The sequence below is a fragment of the Brassica oleracea genome, chromosome C2 (genome assembly GCF_000695525.1).
Source record: "Brassica oleracea var. oleracea cultivar TO1000 chromosome C2, BOL, whole genome shotgun sequence".
NCBI lineage: Eukaryota > Viridiplantae > Streptophyta > Magnoliopsida > Brassicales > Brassicaceae > Brassica > Brassica oleracea.
The window spans coordinates 47,021,769-47,041,646 of NC_027749.1; the positions used below are offsets into that span (position 1 = coordinate 47,021,769).

General features: G+C 33.6%; 2 protein-coding genes across 4 annotated transcripts; both read right to left on the bottom strand.

Annotated features, from left to right (window-relative positions):
* Window positions 1–269: 269 nt before the first annotated feature.
* LOC106325350 (polygalacturonase-like) lies at window positions 270–2,065 on the bottom strand. Its single transcript, XM_013763395.1, has 4 exons — window positions 1,840–2,065; window positions 1,446–1,754; window positions 825–1,343; window positions 270–733 (listed from the first exon to the last, which is right to left on the bottom strand). Exons 1-4 carry the CDS (start codon window positions 1,948–1,950, stop codon window positions 479–481), a joined length of 1,194 nt encoding a protein of 397 aa, XP_013618849.1. The 5' UTR covers window positions 1,951–2,065; the 3' UTR covers window positions 270–478.
* Window positions 2,066–8,516: 6,451 nt separating this feature from the next.
* LOC106327458 (scarecrow-like transcription factor PAT1) lies at window positions 8,517–11,135 on the bottom strand. 3 transcript variants are annotated; one of them, XM_013765615.1, is made up of 3 exons: window positions 10,907–11,135; window positions 9,359–10,439; window positions 8,517–9,164 (listed from the first exon to the last, which is right to left on the bottom strand). In XM_013765615.1, exons 2-3 carry the CDS (start codon window positions 10,399–10,401, stop codon window positions 8,714–8,716), a joined length of 1,494 nt encoding a protein of 497 aa, XP_013621069.1. In that variant the 5' UTR covers window positions 10,402–10,439; window positions 10,907–11,135; the 3' UTR covers window positions 8,517–8,713. The 3 variants fall into 3 exon arrangements, with proteins under 3 accessions (XP_013621069.1, XP_013621066.1, XP_013621067.1); XM_013765612.1 differs by having other exon boundaries at window positions 10,852–11,061; XM_013765613.1 differs by having other exon boundaries at window positions 10,684–11,057.
* Window positions 11,136–19,878: the final 8,743 nt, after the last annotated feature.

Below are 19,878 nucleotides of genomic sequence, written 5' to 3' on the forward strand. Positions count from 1 at the left end.
TCATTAATTGTCATATATATATTAGTCATTTATGGTAATTCCGTAGGTTTTATTTAAGGAAAGAAAATATCATATCATATCATTATATCATATAGTTTGACCAACTTATGTATCTAACAACATATAAAAATCGAATGTGGACCTACTTATTTTTCAATTGAATGTAATTGACTACCTAATTGAGTGCCACCTATGCATTGGGGCCTCTTTTAATTAATACAAAATTGAGGTTACATCTTTTCAAATGTTCCTCAATTAATATATAAGGGATTGCAGTGAAATCTTAGTTTCTCATTGCTACATTATTATATTTTTACAAGAGTGATGCATTTATACAATCAATAAAGCTAGCAAAAATGCAAAATTTTGGGGGCCAAAGCGGCAAAAATAAACAGTTTTTTTTTTACAAAGTCATCAAAGGAAATAACATACACTAGGGTGTACATTTTAGAGTATATATTATATACACTCCGAGCTTCTAGTGGCCTGGTTGCTTCGTCACTGGGCTGCTACATGCTTTAGGACACTGTTTCCCCACCAACTTCGGAGATACGTTGGAGCACTGGAACGTTGCTGGACCGTCTTTTCCATTATATGTAATATCAATGTCGCCGATCTCCACGTTCTTACACGGAAATCCCTTGCTGCACAATAGCTTAACTGCGTCTTTGTTCCCTGATGATCCTTTGATATTCTTGAACTTTATGTCCACCAGCTTGATAGATGATGGTTTCTACAAACAAAACAAAAACGTTTCGTTGAAAATGATGATCAATGGACTATGATCGGTTAGATTTTCTTGAAAAGTACTCTTTTGTACGCACATTCTTGTTGCATCGGTTCCAGGGGCAGTACTCTTGGTCGATGAGGATAGGGTTGCTAACGTTCTGGAGAATAATATTCTCGAAATGGATACCAGAGGCGGTCGTGGAGCAAGCTGCGGACGGCCATGTCTTGATCCTCACACCATTGTCAGTATTCCTGAGGGTGCAGTTCACGACCTTGACGCCAGTGACGTCTTCCTCGTGCCCGTATAATCCGAGGCTTCCAATACTGATTCCGTGTCCCGGACCGCATGTAACTCTTTCCACAAGAAGGTTTTTCATCCCGTCCCCAACAGAGATACAGTCATCTCCGGTTTTGATGTTGGTGTTGATGATCTTGATTCCGTCACTCCTTCCCACGTGGATTCCATCGGTGTTGGGACTCTCATCAGGGGCTACGATCCTGATGTCTTCGAATGTCAGGTTCTTTGCCCCGATCACGTTAATGTGGAAGTTCTTTGCATCTAACGAGGTTATGTCTCTTACCTTACCGTCAGTTATGTAATCAAACCGTATGCTCTGTTCAACAATGACAAAACATCAACAAATTAACAATGCTATTTGCTATTTAGCTGAGTTATTATAGATAGACAGATAAATATAAATAGATAGACAACATACGATAGGGAGTCTTTTGCACTGAGTTAATGACGTCTTGTGGCAGTTATTAGCCCTCCATGAAGCGTTACCTTCACCGTCAAAGATACCACCTCCGTTCAATCTAAAGTTAGTAATCCTGCGGAAAGCGACCCAAAAGTCCTTCCCGTTAACGTTCCCATCAGCTCTCACAGTGCCTTGAAGAACAAATATTATAGGAGCTTTGCATGGACCCATCATCTCTATTTCCCCAAGCTTGAATTCACCTTTTGGGATCAAAACGGTGCTCTTGTCCACGCACTGACATGCCTCCTTGAATAGTTTCGACAATTCCTGCATCCCAAAGATCTTAAGATTTCTTGGAGGACAAGAAAACTAATTGGTTAATGGGAAGATTAATAAAATATCAGAAACTTACGCCGGTGATATCAGAACCTGGACGAGCAGTGATTCTGAATTCTCTAGCGTTTGCTGATAAAGCTAACAAACAAAAAACAAAGAATGTGGATACTCCAAAATGTACACCCATTATTGTGATTTATTCTAGTCACTAGTGATTACAGATTTTTTTTATGTTTTATTTCTTTTTGTAAACCACTAGGTTTTATTTTTTTAGTATTTGAAAATTTATTTTCCTTATTTATGTTTTGTTCCTTGGTTTAGCTGTCATTATATAGTCTCTGAGAGGAGAGAGTTTTTAAAGTTGAGTTTGTTATCCACCGGTCCTTTCACCTCTTCTTACCGATATTTTTGGAAACTTTTTTGTCCGAGTTTGACATAGACAAACACTAATAATACCATTGCTTACCGAAAATAGTTACTTTGCATTAAGAAACGAAGACTTTTTCTCTGGTCAATTTTAAAATAGGTACGTAATTTGCATGATGTATATTTTTATGGGTGAATTGGGTCATAAGATCTTGATTATCGCGGAACTCAAAATGAGTTTCTGCATGAAATCAGTGTGTGGGTTCCACGTATTTTTTATAAAACGGTCACCAACGTCGCTAATTACGGATCACTCTAGGCCAGTTTCTTACACTATTTTGCGGACCCCACGACACGTGGCAGCCCGCGATTGGTTCCGTTTTAATTTTTTTTTTTAATCAGATTAAAAAAAAAAAAAAAAATTAGAAACCCAAAATGGGTTTCACCCGATAATCATGCTCTTAGCGGAATATAAGAACATGACTCTTAACTTTTAACTAAAAAACTCTTATTTAAGAGCCGGTTCTTAGCTTTTTTAGTTAAAAGGTAAGAGACGAATTATTATATTACGCTAAGAACTCCACCCTAAGAACCTCCCAATAATTATGCTCTAAGAAATCACTAATTAGGAGAATACCCAAAGACAAAAAACATGTGGGTTTTGTATTGCAAGTAGAATAGAAGAAATGACTAAATAGTCCTTCTGTAGCTTACGGTTAGATTACGTGTATTATAGGTAGGAGGCTAAATTGGTTTATAAGATAATTGGGGAAGATGGTAATGATTAACCTAGGATATATCCCCCTTCCAATTTATGGCAAATCACCGTCTTAGAAAATTTGACAGAGCTAGAACAGTGGCAAAGGAGCCGCTCAACGGTGACAATGCTATTCCACCGATGATGAAATTAGCTATATGCTGTTCAGCAAAAGGGGTTGGGAAAAGCAAGGCAGCCTAGTAAATGATAGTGTTACTCGATTGTTAAAAAAAAAGATAGGTCACTCGATAGTTTTAAGTTTTCAGAGAAGTTGAAAAGATGCAATGTAGAGAGAGTAAGGAACATAACATGCAAAAAGTGAAGATTTTTTGTATCTTCTCTTCCGGAGGAGATTTGACGTTCGGCGGAGATTACTAAAACATTCTGTTTTCCAAATTTAAAATGTTTGGAATCGAAAAAAAATTCTTGGAATCGAATGTTACATGTGATACGTACATATTTAATGAAAGAACCTTAAGAAAAACGTAACTTTTAGTGGATGTCAAAGATCTATGATGAAAGCTCTGGTGGAAGTTGTAGAAGATTGAAAAACAGTTTCAAAAAAAAAAAAAAAAATTGTAGAAGATTTTCACGACAACCGAAAGAAGAAGACAAGTTATTTACTGTTTTGCCATTCATTAAAAAATATTTTTAAAAATACAAAATGGTCTCTAGAAATTCAAACACTCTAAATAATAATGATTTAGCAAGTTAGTTTTCCACCGGAATACTACGATACACAGCTGGTATTTACGTAATATTGATAACATGTCCATAAAATTGAAATAAACATTATAACTAATTACAGATATATTTTACATAAGATATCATGGATAAATTAATTGGTATACAATATTATATATATATATATATATATATATTAAACGTCTAACAATGAATTTACAAATCTAAACTGAAAATAAAATGTAATAAATCCCTTTCTTATTAAAGGAGGAGCATTGCTAGAAATAAACCTTGGCCTCATGTGTTTATTACATGAGTGTTATTTCCTAGGTGTCATCACCACATGCACTCTCACTTACTTTTTAGAAAAACCCTTCATGAACTAGAAAAATTACATACAAATGCCACTGGTCATTACATTATACTATATGATTTCGGATTTCAAAAATCACTTTCGGATTACATTTCGATTTCCAAAAAAAAAATCGGGATCTAAATAAGGCAGCATATTAACTCATTTCTAAGGTAGACTTTATGATATGTTCAAAAATTTGGAAATGTTTTATTTAAATAAGGCAACACAATAAGTGTCTCATCGATCGTTATGTATGCTTTAGTACAATTTTTGATTCTTTAAACGTGGTACAACTAAGTTCTTTAACCTGTATCAGTACTTGGTACATCTAAAGTTCATATCAAAATTCATAAAACTAATCTTGCAACAAGCAAACTATGTTTATCATAAAACTAATCTACAATCGTTTATCATAATATTTATATCATAACCTATACGAATGTTCATATCAAATCGTTTTATGATATTTTTGATTCAATTCATCGAAAATAACCAATTAAACCCAAGACTTAATGCTTCAAAATATTAAGGAAACACAATTTAATTGTTAATGTAATCAAGGAAACTAAATTCAAAGAATTGAAAAACTTACTTTAATCGATAGGGGAATGATTCTGATATATTTTTGTCGTGACCATCACTGATACATCTAAAGTTCATATCAAAATTCATAAAACTAATCTTGCAACAAGCAAACTATGTTTATCATAAAACTAATCTACAATCGTTTATCATAATATTTATATCATAACCTATACGAATGTTCATATCAAATCGTTTTATGATATTTTTGATTCAATTCATCGAAAATAACCAATTAAACCCAAGACTTAATGCTTCAAAATATTAAGGAAACACAATTTAATTGTTAATGTAATCAAGGAAACTAAATTCAAAGAATTGAAAAACTTACTTTAATCGATAGGGGAATGATTCTGATATATTTTTGTCGTGACCATCACTGATACATCTAAAGTTCATATCAAAATTCATAAAACTAATCTTGCAACAAGCAAACTATGTTTATAGGAGTAGGATTTCTTGAAGAATATATGATGGAACCTACGAACGGAAATAATGGTATCATCGACCACAAAATCTGTTTTTTTGTACTACACATCCCGTAAGTATTCAACATCTGTAAAAAGAAAGATATACATTTGTATAGTATCACATGGTTTGAACCCCTTTTTTTTTTACAGTAACGTCGTCATTAAGTGTGTCGCTTATGGTGCATTTGCTCATGTTTTCAATGATTTATGGAATTCTATAGATGCAGACATAATATTATGTGTTTTGTAGTGTTGGCAAATTAAATGGGGACAAGGTAATCTATTGTATTTATTGTATATACAATAAATTAATCGGAGCTGATATTATATGTATATTTTACTAATATTTTTTCATATTTCATAATAAGGCCGACTTAAGAGGGTTACTAACATTGATGGGTTTTCCAAAGTTGTCTTCGACCCCATTGGTGTTCCAGAAATTGATGCTTTACGATTGAGGTAATACATGCATTCACATATTTTGTTAAATAATGTTTTTAAATTCTCTAGATGATCTATTTGCTATATTTCTCATAATAGGATTGCAAACGAAGACTTATGAAAACATTATTGACATCAGTTATTTTGTCTCCATTTTTATTTTTGTTTTGTTTTTTTATACATTGTTCATTTTATATTTTATTAGACTGTTGCTTATGTTTCATTTAATATTGTATTTATAATTTACCCGCATGCAAACAAATATACAATTTAATTTTAATGGCCATCGCATATAAATTTATATTGACATACTAAAATTCTTAGCTATAATCCGTACTTTCTTACATATATTGTTTTTACTATGACTTTAATTTTTATTATGTCTACATATTAAAAGTTATAATATTTTAATAATCTTCTCGCCCCGTGCAGGGCGCGGGTTATCACCTAGTAAGTAGATATACTGGAGAAATAAATTGTTACATGTTACTAAATATGCAAGCCGTGTAATAATAAATTTTGAGACCAATATCATTTTGTCCTCAACTCAGTTCCAATGCATGATTCATGAGACCAATATCTGTATTTTGAACTAAGTAGATAAATATCATCTCCATATATAAACAAGATGTATGTGTGAGTTACCCGGATAATTATTAATATAGCAGCTAATATTACATTTAGCTAATAAATTATTTGTTACAGGCTATTAAAAGTGTTAGTAATCTAACGTTAAATTTGGCTGAAGTTACATAATGTGGTTTGATATCATGTTTTATAAATTGTTCAACATTAAAAACGCTATTATATGTGCTTTATTATCTGTCATTAGTATGTGTTATGTCTTATGTGTATAAACTTCTAAAATAAAGTTATAATGGATAATTAAATAGTTACACATTCTTAGATATGTTAACCCTATAGCAATGAATCTCATAAAGTAATCTAAAATATCAATACAAAACAAAAAGTAAAATTTATGTTATTATATAAGCTGGCGGGTTACCAGGAAATCTTAAATATTAATTAAAATATGCATGTAAATGTATGTTAAAATTGTTATATGCTATAATTTATGGTAGTAGTCATAAAATGAAATTTAAAGCTAATTAAAAGGTTTACTTAAGCTTATACATGGCTAAAATCTTTATTGTATCAAATTAAATTGTTGGAAACTTTCAATATTATATTTAGCACGTAAAGAGTATTCTTAACAAGTTAAACAGCTATAAAAATCACAAATTATAAAGTTTGGAACTCTCTGTTAATTGGTTCATAACTAGGTAGTAGATCGTTTTATCTATCAAATCACTTGATATTTATGCTGTAACATCTTCTCAAATCAAATGAAATCAAAAACAAACTGATTACAAACCAACATAACTGAATTGAATCACTATCTAAAGCCCAACAATGGAAGATCATCCTAGTACCACCAAGCTTTACTCCAAGCAACTTCGAGAGAGAGATACCAAGTATCACAAAGATAACAGACTCCTCCAATAGTGAATAAGCACAGACAGTTTAAACCATGAACTTATAGCTTCTAAACACCAGAAAAGGCTGAACAATTGCAGGAACAGGAACCATGGTCCATGATCAATCATCCGGAAGAGGCAATATCAATAAGGAACGACTTGGACAATAAGAAAGCCAATCTCTTGAGAAGAGACATGGAGCGAGCCGATCCAAAACCAAGGCCAATCTCATCTTGAGAAGCAAGACTTGAAGGGGAACGAAACTTGACTGAATCAAAAGATGACCAACAATGGAGAAAGGAAGCTTGAAACCGGGAATAAAGATCCATTAGAAGGATAGAACACAAAATCTGTAGAAGATGGAATCAATCAGAGAAGAGATCTACACCGATGATCAAGATCATCCGGAGCCACATGGAGCAGATCCATCGATAAGACAACGATATTAAAAGAAAGCCTCGTCAAACAGATACATCTCTCGGACTGCCAAACGCAGATCATAGGTTGAAAGATAGAGAGAGGAGACCCCGTAATTCTTTTCTTTTCTTTTTTTTTTTGTAAAAATGGAGATATTAAGTTTAGGCATGTCCAATATCCGTGCCAAACCGAACCGAAATAGACAATATGGTGTGGTTTGGTATATACCATATTAAACCGAATAAACCGAATAAACCGAACAAAACCGAACAAAAGTAGAAACATGTAAATATGTTCATATATTATAACGTCACATGAAAATCTATCTATTTGTTATATAAGTTATTCTTTTGTTAATAATTATTACCATATTTTTTTATAGTAATAAAGAATCCTAATTTGAAAAACACTTAAAATTTAATTAAATAAAAATTCATCGCAACCGAGGATTCTTATTTTCTTAGTCTTCTTCTCTTAACCATTTTACTTTCTTTTAGCATTGATTAAATTGAAGTGAAGGTTATAAATTTCATGGATAATAACTAGAAAAAATTATTCACAACTTTTTTCTTATTTATAAACAAACAGAGTTTCACTCGAAGAATCATGACTTTGATGAACACTAAATATGGAAGAGTGGAAAAATTTTTCTTTCATACTTCTCTTTTGTTTTTTATTTTTATTTTTAAAATTTCGAGCTTCGATTTTAATTCTAGATTTGATTATTTCACCTGAAGGTATAAACGTATTTATTTTTTTGTTCTTTTATTTGAAAATATAATGTTTTTTTAATAAATGACTGGATGGCAATATGACTCTAAAATTTTTATAATATGATCTCAAACTAAATAATTTTGTTTTGGTATAAAGCCGAATAAACCAAAAACCGACTGTATATAAACCGAACCGAACCGAAGTAAATATGGGTTTAGAATGGTAGTTATATTTTACTAACCAAAATACCGAAAAACCGAACCGAAACCAAACCTATATCCGAATTGAACACCCCCAAAGTTAGATAGAATCAATGCCAAAAAAATAGGTCAACCGTGTATAGAGTAGAGGTAAAATGGTCATAGATATTTCGACATAAACTAAAAAAATGCTATATGTGTGTGTTTACCTAATTTTCCTATAATCCTTGTGTAGAGTGCAATTACTCTATTTTTATCATGTCTTAATTTTGGGGTTTGAGTACACTCATATAGTAAATAAATTGTTACTGATGTGTCCACACAAAATGCCTGAACTAGTATTTCAGACATGTTCTGCCATGCAATGGTTTCTAGAAGTAGACGGACATGAGATTCTTCTAATGTTTTTGAAGATTCAAATGAGCAACTGAAACTGCATACAAGTAGACACTTTGATTACGGTTACAATAAAGACTCTTCTCCGTGTCATTTCCATGCACACGAGGCGACCAAATCTCGTTTCATCCAACCAAGATACAAGGCTCCATCTCTTTCTTCCAGCCTATACTTGTCCGAATAGTTCCTGAGTAGACTTCTAATAGTGGAGTTCACAAGGGGACTCAACGGGTAAGGAGTGAAACCGGCCATCCCAAACCGTGACCTCCATTTCCCTAGCAGCTCGTGCCGCTCAACCCTATCAGCTCCTTCACATGCAATGATGTTCACTACATCTCTTGCTAGACAATGCTGCTCCACGTTAATCCTCTGTTTGTGATTCCTTGGGAGAGTCACATCTATTGACTCGAACATGGCGTCATAGTAGTCCATTGTCTCCTTGAACCTGGGGAAGAAAGCGGCCGTGTTTGTGTTAGATTCTTGCTCCACTAGAGTCACCACTTTGGGAGACAAGCTCTTCACCATTCTCAGTAACCGGTCACTGCACAAAAATATACTCAAGTCAAGGGAATGTAAACACACTAGAATCATTCTATTAGGTACATCGTCCCACATCCCACATCGAAAGTTGGAATGGATCATAAATAATATATCAGGGAAATTGTCAAATTATCGGAAGTCCATCTAACTTAACACACTTTATGTTTCTAACAAATTTCAAGAAAGAAACTGTACCGGTGATTCTCGGTGCTCACGCTTTCGTCAGGCATATGATGAAGCACAAAGGCAAAGTTGACGGCTAGAGCTTCCCCTGGTCGGACTCCGAGGTTCTTAGGTTTAACCTCGGACACTGACACTGAAACCGAATTGAACTCAAACGGAACGTTGAACTGCTTAGCAAGCTTAGCGAGCCTGTTCCCTACAATACTTAAGCCACCTCCACGAGCATAAGCTGAAGTTGTATCATCAATACCCGTTATCCGTATCCGAGGAGGCCCACCAGGCCTAGCTGCAAAAGCCTGGATAAGAGTAACCCATTGACTCCCTTGACCTATTTGGAAATCAATAATGTGAACTCTGTTTTCTTCCTTCATGGCTTCAGCAATGGCACCATTTGCTGACATGTATCCGAACTTGAAGTAAGGACAAACCTCATAGAGTATGTGCATGTAAGAGAGCAGGTCGGTGCTTGCGGGTTCAGGGCACTGGTTAAGTGATTTGTATATGGAACTACCAGATGAAGATAACTGAGCCACTAGGCCTTCTAGTAAGTAAGCTCCCAAACGTTCAATAGGCTCACCAGAAACCGAGACCATCAGACGCAGCTTCTCCATCATCGAACGTGCCATCATAAGATCGTTCTCAGACATAGCTTTTGCACATGAAACAAGATCAGCTCTTAGGTCACGTCTAGAGACGGCCTCTAGAGTTGATCTCCAGCTATTAGTCTCTTGACACGACGTGGAATCAAAGGAGTCGTTGTAATCTAGGACCAAGTCCAATGAGTCAGGCCCCATCATCACCGTTTCGAGTTCCTTTATCTTGTCATTAAAATCATCCGTCACACAAGAGCCAGACGTATCTTCGTATGCAGAGTTGTTATGTGATACTAAAACAGTAGCGTTTGAGATAACATCGTGAGCAGGTGAGTCGGGTGATGATGACTCTGGCGTGCAGTACCGTTTACGTGAGTTGTGAACCGGTACGTACCTACGTTTCCCAACAGAGTTGGCAGGCAAAGAGTAAGCCTCAATCTCTTGTCTTGGATGCTTGTACATTTTTTTTTGTCACGTTTATGATTCACACCTTAAATAATCTGCACAACCACAAGTACAAAAAAAATAATAATAATGAAACATGACTCATCTAAAACTATCCAAGAAAAGCTCATGTCAAGACTTAACATATAGTTTTTGCAACTCAGATCCACCTGATCCCTCTATTTGTAAGGAACCCTAATAAGTGAAAAACATGTAATTTAATTCTATGCATACTAATATTTTCTGCAACTACTCATAGAAACCGAGATCAAGAACTCAACATGGAAGCAAATACTATACCTTCACATTTAATCAAGATTTTTTCTGACAGGATCAAGAAAGAGAGAGAAGGTTTAGAATCTTATTTGTGATGACTATAAGGATCATATTACAGTTAGAAAAACAGAGGAATTAAAAATCAAACAGAACTGCTCGTGTGAAGAAAGATCTAATCTTTGTAGTACCCACCTGACTTTTTCTGAGATGAAAATCCTTAAAAAAATAGTGAATCTTGAAGAAGTACCATGTGAACCAGAGGCATGAGCCAGATGAGAGATAAAGTTGTCGGAGACAAGGCACATGGGAATGACTTTGAAACACAAGTCACTCTTCTTATCATAGAGAGAGAGTGTAGAATCTCAATCAGGCGTGTTATTTACGATTATAACACTCAAACACGTCCCGACCACCACCACACCATTTTATTTATTAACCCTCGCTGATCCACAAGATACATGTCCCCCATCCAATTTTTGTCTAAATCCGTTTTTTTCAACTAAGAATTTCGAATATATTTTATAAGGAAAAAGGTGAGGAAAGATATATTTAGTTTTAATACAATAATACATATAGAAAAACAAACTAGTTGGTTTTCAATAAGCAAGAAGACTAGAACACCATGGAAAATCAAAGTCAAAGAATGTTGACCGCGTAGAGAAAGAAGACAGTGTATAAACACACAGCTAAGTTGTACTACCATGCCACACACGACTGTGCAAAACACAGCTATGTTGATTTTGACTCTCTTTCATGCATTTGTAAGATTGAATTATTTTTATTTAAATTTTGGGATAACATTTTATGACCATCAGAACCGATATATATATCTATAAGGAAAAATACGTTAAAAATACACTATAAAGTAGGCATGGGACTTTTATCCGAGATCCGGATTCGATCCGAGATCCGATCCGGATTCGATCCGAGATCCGATCCGGATTCGATCCGAGATCCGATCCGGATCCGATCCGAAAATCCGGATATCTGGAGAGGCCGAATCCGGATCCGGATAGTAAAATGTTAAATCCGTCAAAGCCGAATCTGGATCCGGATATCTTGATTTTTTAGTCCAGATATCTGGATCTGTAAATTTTATTAATAATTATTTCAAAAATAGTAATATCTATATATAAAAACTAATTAATTTTATTTAATAAATTTTCATTTTTATAATACTATATATAAATTTTATGTAAATTTTGTAATATTATACATAGAAATAATTAAAAACATTATATATCTTTTTTATTTTTAAATTATTGTTAATATTTTATATATATTAATATTATTTTTTATTTATTTTAATGATCCAAATCCGGATCCGGATATCTGCCAGATATTATAATTTTTAGAAGGATATCCGACACCCGGATATCCGCGAACCCCGGATCCGGATAAGGATAGTAAAATTACGGATCCGCCGGATAAGGATCCGGATCCGGATATCTTAAAATTGTCTGGATATCCGATCTGTTCCAGGCCTACTATAAAGTGGTGAAATATAAACAGCCCTGACTGTGCATTAAATTTTATGTATTATTCTAATTTCTAAGAAATTTATAAACCAAACACTTCAAGCTGAAAATAAATATTTATAAAAATATTAAGAAAATTATAGAATATCACTTTTGTTAACCTTTTTGTTAAGTGAATGTTGTGTCACTGAGACCCCACAACACAAACTCCCTCTTGCCGTTATTTATTCTTTTCTTTTTTTACAGCCCTTCCATTATGAAAACGGGTGGAGATATCACTTTTTTACAAAAACATTGATACCGATTGCGTTTAGAAACTTGGAATTACATACACGAAATCTATCTTTTTGTCTTTTTCTAAACTTCATCCATGGAGTCATGAATGTATATTTTTTCGATAAGGATGGAGTCATGAATATGTATATATATTAATTAATGTGTATGTTTTCTTTTTGCTAAAATTATTAATGTGTATGTTCATGACATTTGAACTTAAAGAAAACTCAATGCTAACTCCTTTTCATTCTTCTTTTCCTAGCTTAGCTAGTTAACTTTATCAGCGAAAAGAAGATCCACTGTTACTTTACATTGAACCCTAAACATTCAAAAAAAAAGTATTCAAACAAAAACGAAAACGCAAGCTTATGTGATTGTAATCCTTCTCTTTTTTTTTGTGAAAATATGATCGTAATGTAAGTTTGTCAAACTAGTAATACAGTAAAACCTGTATAAATTAATAATTTTTATAAATTAATAAATTTGCAGGTCCCAACTTTGACCGTTTCAAAATTTGACACAAATCGATCAAATAATAAGATAATAATTATTTAGGAAATTCTATATAAATATATGTCGAAAGAGCCTATCAACCCTCCATGCTGAGATGGAAGGATTCATTTGGGCGATGTCTTGCCTACGAGAGTTTCCATTGTACTGCAGTTCACATCGAGACGGATTGTTCCGACTTAGTGCACATGATAGATAGCCATGCTGACTAGCCGGTATTTGCTTCCGAGCTAGTCTCTTTCCGTCTTCTAAAAGATGGTTTTTCGGATTTCAGTATCACCCGCATACCCAAGATTAAGAATTTGTATGCAGATTCTCTTGCTAAGGAGGCAAAGAATAGCAGTACTCGTTTTTTCTCATATAGATCAGACCCAGCCAGACATAGCGTCTCTTCGAAACGATTCATACTCACCTACTACTTAATCTTAGAAGATAGGAACAAAATATATATATATATATATATATATGGTCCCAATAAAATTATAAATTAATAATTTATATATATACATATAAGTAAGAACTTATTATTATATTATTTGTTTTATATTTACAAAAGAATTATCTTTATATTTTCTTAACACTTCATATATTTTTGATGAGATTTAGTAATATTATATTTAAAACCACATTTAAGTTCTATGCAATATATATTAATACAACAAATAATATAATATAATTAATATAAATGTCAAATTTAAAAAAAATAAAATAATCTCTATACACTAAATATATCTTAAAATAGAAAATCTAAATAAGAAAACTTTTGTAAATTAATATCTCTATAAATTAATAAAATTTTAAAGTCTCAACATTATTAATTTATAGATGTTCTACTGTAAATTGAATGTCCACAAAGAAAATTATTATGCGTCCCACAATTTGTATTCTTTGTAAAATTACAATAATAGTATAGAAAATACTGATGATAGGAGTTTCAAGGCTTGTAATCAAATGTTGTAGAATAAAGGATGTCAAACAAGTTCTAAGTGATCCTAAAGCAAAGGGAATGCAAGACCATGCTTAATCTAAGTGCTATCAATTGGTGAGATGATTTTTTAACTAGAATGATACTAAAATGCAATAAAGGACAAAGCTTTCTTTCTTATAGGATAAGAGAACTCATGGGCTAAAGGAATTGACCTTGGGTGATCAAGTTTCAATCTAAAGATGTTAACTTTCAACCAATCTATCTACCTTAGACCTAGACATCATCCTAAACAAACTCTTCTAAGTAATCATTAATCTCAAGTCTACTAGTCATCTTAATACCTTTAACAACAAATCTCTTTGGTAAATAATGTTAAAAGCTTAGGAGAGTTGGTTCATGCATTTCATCAAACATCTTTCAGGCATGAAATGCCTAGAGCTCAACTTTAGAAAGGCCAACTCTAGAATTGCATTAAAAGCACTCTACTAGCAAGGAACAAGATGGATCTATACTAAAACACCTTAGATCTAGCTTAATCACCCTTAGTCTCCCTAACCCATGAATCCAAAGATGACTATTCACTACTCTTCATGATGAGCCCAAGAATCAATGATGATTTGGTGCTAATCATGATTAGTGATTCCAATAATCAAACAATCACAAGAGAAAATGATCAAGATCAGATCTTTCACCTAAAAGTTCTTTGTGATTAGATAGAGAAAACAAGATAAGATCCCAACTTTGGGATTAGAAAGTCTTAAAAGCCCTTGGAAAACCTAATGGTTTCCATTAGAAAGTCTTAAAAGCCCTTAAAAACATTAAAATTCGGCTTAGGATAAATATCGACTCGGGTTGGAGCGACTGGGCATACCCCGCGTCACACCACCCGCGTCGGATGGTCGTCGATCTTCTCCGTCATGCGCGCGGGTAATGGAACCCGCGGCCTTCGTCCCGCGTCAGACTGTCAAGGCTACTCTCTCGTCATGCGCGTGGGTAGTCGATCCCGCGTGGCTCCGTCCCGCGTGACTCCTCGGTCCCTTCTCTTCGTGACGCGGGTTGAGACGATCGACATCAACCCGCGTCATCCTCCCCGCGCTGGATTTCCGATGATTCTTCTAGATCGTGCGAGCGGGTACTCGACCCCGCGTCGCTCCAAGCCGCGTTGGAGTTCTTCATTCTGTTCTTCTCGACGCCTTGACGCGGGTAATGGAACCTGCGTTGGCTCAACCCGAGTTGTGCTCGCTTGAACTCAAACTAACATCATTTTCCGTTTCTTCTTGAGCCATAATGCTTCTAAACACTTCCAATTACTCCATAGGACACTCCACTACCTGATTAGGACATATGAATGCAATATGGATCCTTAAGATGCTAAACTCTTATTCTATATGATCATTATGTACAAAATGGAAGCTTAAAACAATGCAAATATGCAAGATATCAAATACTAGAAACACAATCAAATGCAAAGTTAAAATTAAAAAAAAAAACATTACAACACAAAGATTAAAATCTAAAGAATCTTTCTTCCGGCTCATCTTCCTTCTCCTTACGCAATACCATTTATATTTGGTTATCATCTTGTTGAAGAAATTCCAAATTTTTGTTTTTGAAATTTTCTTTGTTGTATAACATTGACCAGATTTCAAAGAGTCATTTACACTCTAGGTCAGTTTACATGTTTTATTAACATTTTAAGAGAGTTGCTGCTATTTGGGTAGTTTTTGAGTGAAAAGACTCAAATTGCCCTAACAAAGCGTAACTGGTGAATTAAGTTTTAGTTAGGTAGTTTTCATTTGGTTAGCTTTTTGAAATTTAAAAATCAGTGGTTGATCCGGAAGAAGATTTAATCTGATTTAGTTAGGTGGTTGACTTTTACTTTTAATCTAAAGTACATCTCCGCCGTATATACCCATCGGAACAGTCAATCTCGAAGCTCCTCCTTGGCGATGTAGCATGAACCGATAGAGCTCTGCCGCTGAGTCTCCTGTAAATCACGATCTCCACCGTAAATCTTTTTTTTTTTCAAGCTTCTCCTCCGCTGTGTGGCATGAACCACTAGAGGCCAGTCGCTGAGCCTCTGGTGAACCGCGATCTTCCTCCATCTCCGACTTATTTCTACATTCTCGTTGTTCCATGTGATGAAGAGGAAGTCGGCAAGCTCTCGTCAAGGACAAGCTCTCGTCGGAGACACGCTCTAGTCGTCCCCGTCAGTGCTAGGTCGTCACTCTCCTCACCCTCGCGGTTCGTCTTCCTCCGCGTTTTCAAGTTGGTGACTCATAAACCTCTGTCTGCCTTCCTCCATGAGCGCCTGAAACCATGAACATATCCATTCCCAAATCAAGTTTTTGATATTTGCACGACTGGTCCTTTAGATTTAGAATATTTACAATTTGGCCTTAAAACTTCTTGTTTTGCAAAGTTACTTTCCAATTTCGCACAAACTTCCAAATGAGAAAGTTAACCCCTACTTTATTCAAATTGGTATGCAGACACAAAATTAACACACAAATGCAATGTAAATGGTTAAATGTGGTGGTGTGCACATATAATGGAAGTGATAACAGTAAAGGTGCACAATGTGGTTGTGTACACAAATAAGTGTGCACAATGTGGTGGTGTACACAAATAAGTGTGCATGTGTACTATGTTTCATGTTTATCCATGTGTACAATGTGGCAATGTATCAAGCTATCCATATTTGAATATGTATATTTGTATCACGCTACCAAATGTATCAAGTTATATACATGCACACTAGTTTATGTTTTTGAAATATGTTTTGATTTGTGTACATATAAGAAAGATTATAAGATATAGTAGTGTACACCTGATGAGGTGTATATGTGTACGCGGAGTTAACTTAGAGAATAATAGTGATTACAAAGACAAACAAAAGATTGAAATCGTTACATCACCCAGAGCAATGCCTAGTACGAATTTTGTTTCAGAAAATTTCATTGTGACTAATTTTGTTTTTTACAAAAATCAATATTTTTATATTTTCTTTTCTTTTAATATTTTTTATGTTCTAGCATGTAAATCCTAATATGAACCTTAAATTTTCACTATACAATGTACACAATCGATCAATCTTCTGTAAGCATAGTTCTCCATATTTTAATGCATGACATATGGTGTATAGTCATATACAATTAACAATGTACAATCAACCACGTACAATCAACCATGATAATAGTATACATGTTTACAAAAATAAATGGAAGATGTGTACATGTGTGCACATATAACACATGTGTGCACATATAACACATGTGTGCATGGGTGAGAATTTTGTTTGCAAGTGATACTCTTTGTATTGAGAATTGATTTTGATTTGTGTGCATATAATGGAAAGTGATAACAGTAGAGGTGCACAATGTGGTGGTATACACATATGAGTGTGTACATATGTACTATGTTGCATGTTTATCCACGTGTACACAATGTGGTGGTATACACATATGAGTGTGTACATATGTACTATGTTGCATATGTGTACATATGTACTATGTTGCATGTTTATCTACGTGTACAATGTGTCTATGTGTCAAGCTATCCATATTTGAATATGTATATTTGTATCACACTGGTTACGTCTCAAGTTATATACATGCAAATTAGTTTATGCTTTTTAAATATGTTTTGCTTTGTGTACATATAAGAAATATTATACAATATAGTAGTGTACACCATATGAGGTGTACATGTATACGCAGATGTAACTTAATATTTTGTATGTTCTACCATGTACACCCTAATATGAACCTTAAATTTACATTTGGGTTTGTACACATGTACACCCTGCAAAGTTAAGAGCCGAATTGAAAACATCCAGAAAGTTCGAAGACTCGTTTTTATAATTATGAAAAGTATGGTCTGCACAATTAAAAAGCGTGAAATCAATTTGAAACGGTATATTGCAAATCAGAAACGTATGAGTCAGAAATAAATATATTCAACTGTCTAGGGACCAGATGTGCAATAAAACCAAAACTGGTCATTGTTGCTCATCGAGCTTTTGCAACGAAGGGGAGAGATGGAGGAGATGAAAGCGAGGCGGCGACGAGAAGGAGGTGACGAAGGCGACGGCGAGAAAGAAGGCAAAGACGAGATGGAGACATAGGTGGTACTGTTGCGGCAGAAGAAAAGCTTGTAGACAAGATGATGATGTTGTAACCATGGATCTCTGTCTCTTCAAGTTTCACAAAAAAAAGACTTGTCGTAGTTTTCTGCAACCATGAAAAAAAGAAGAAAATGATAAGAAGAGAGAAAGAGAAAAAAATTAGTAATATTAAAAATTAATTTAAAAATGTGATGCAGGGAATATTTGGATATATTACAAATATTAATATTATTCATTAATAGGTCCAAATATTCTCTGCATCAAAATGTTATTTGGTTAACTTTTAGTTAGATTTAGGGAAAAGTGTATTGGGAAAGGAGAAAAGTGTGTGGTGGAAGTTAATTTATGCTAATATAGTAGTTTGGTTTGTCAGTTATTTAGCTACGAAGTGACTACTTTATTTAGAGAAAAGAGAAGCTGTTAGAAGAAAGTGTTTTAATAGAAGAAATAGCTTTATTATGTTATAATAAACTTGAAACTGCCTCTAAATATAATAAACTTGAAACTGCCCCTAAATGTAATTATTTCGATTTCAAATAAATTTTTCAAAAGACATAGTAAATAAAACTACCAATTTTTAACGATTCTAACAACATCTCCTTGCAACAAAAAAATTACATTTTCAATAAAGAACCACCAATAAATATTTGAGATAATTGGCTAAATATACATAAAAGTGAAGGAAATTGGGTAACTACCCCCAAACGCTCAAAAACCATCTTACACTGTACACTTTTTGGTCATTCTTGATAATATTATCCATGCCCAAACATTCATTGTCTTTCTCTCTCTTTCCCGAATCTCCATCTCTATTATATCTCTCTCTTTTTTAATTTTTCTGCTGAAAACACAGATCTTTTCTCAATCTTCATTGAAGTTGAAAATTTTTCTTCAAACCTACAATCAATTTTCTCATCCAATTTTTTAACTGTTGTTTACTTGCGACACAAATCCTACACTAATCTCCTCATCTTCAACTCAATTCTTAGACACACCAAAAAAATTCATCTAATTTATGAATCTTCCATCAATGAATTAAGGATTACAATTGGTTGCAAGTATCGACAATCTACAGAGAGAGAAAAAAACACAGTAGGAAACTTAAGCGTATATTGTTGTACGTTAACAAATAATGTTTAAAGTTAAGTTTAAAAGTAAAATTATATAAAAATTGTTAGTGGATAACTTCTTTATTAGACACATATACTTATCACATATCAAAAACAATGACCTCAATCTTATATGTTATTACCATATAAAATATAATGTTAGGTGTAATTTTTGGTTTATATAAGATATAATAATTGTTAACCTTAAATAATAAACATATAATGATGTAGTTAGTCTGATATCTTATTTTGTTGCATTTAACAAACCATGTAGTAGCTAACGTTAGATACTTTTAACATCTTACCAGCCATTTTAAAAGCGCCAAAATGTTTCATAACAGCTAACCAAATATGTATTAGATAATGAACATATTTTGTAGAAATTTACAAACCATGTATTATATAATACATCTATTTTAAAGCAAATGAGGCTTAACGTTAAATTGTAGCAGATAATTTTTTTATTAGAAATATAACTTATAAAGTACAACATAAATGACTTCAATCTATTATGATATTTCCATATAAAACATAAACTTGGATGTAATATTGGTTTATATATGATATAATAATTATCAACGGTTAAGCATATAAAAGTTGAATAGATAATGATAAAGTTAGCATGGTAACCTTTTTGGTATCATCTACCAAACCATATATCAGCTATCGATGTTATTTTTAGCATCTTATCAACTATTTTAAATCGACAATATATTTTGTAACATCTAACCAAACAAGTATCAGATAAGAGAAACACATTCTATAGAAATTTATAGCCATGTATCATATAAT

Excerpts from the sequence above, each read along its gene's own strand:
- LOC106325350 (XM_013763395.1), bottom strand. The coding sequence starts at position 1,950 with ATGGGTGTACATTTTGGAGTATCCACATTCTTTGTTTTTTGTTTGTTA. Across the intron at positions 1,755-1,839 it reads CAGGTTCTGATATCACCGGC|GAATTGTCGAAACTATTCAA; the intron begins GTAAGTTTCTGA and ends TTTGGGATGCAG. Across the intron at positions 734-824 it reads GGAACCGATGCAACAAGAAT|AAACCATCATCTATCAAGCT; the intron begins GTGCGTACAAAA and ends TTTTGTTTGTAG.
- LOC106327458 (XM_013765615.1), bottom strand. The coding sequence starts at position 10,401 with ATGTACAAGCATCCAAGACAAGAGATTGAGGCTTACTCTTTGCCTGCC. Across the intron at positions 9,165-9,358 it reads GTGAGCACCGAGAATCACCG|TGACCGGTTACTGAGAATGG; the intron begins GTACAGTTTCTT and ends ATTTTTGTGCAG.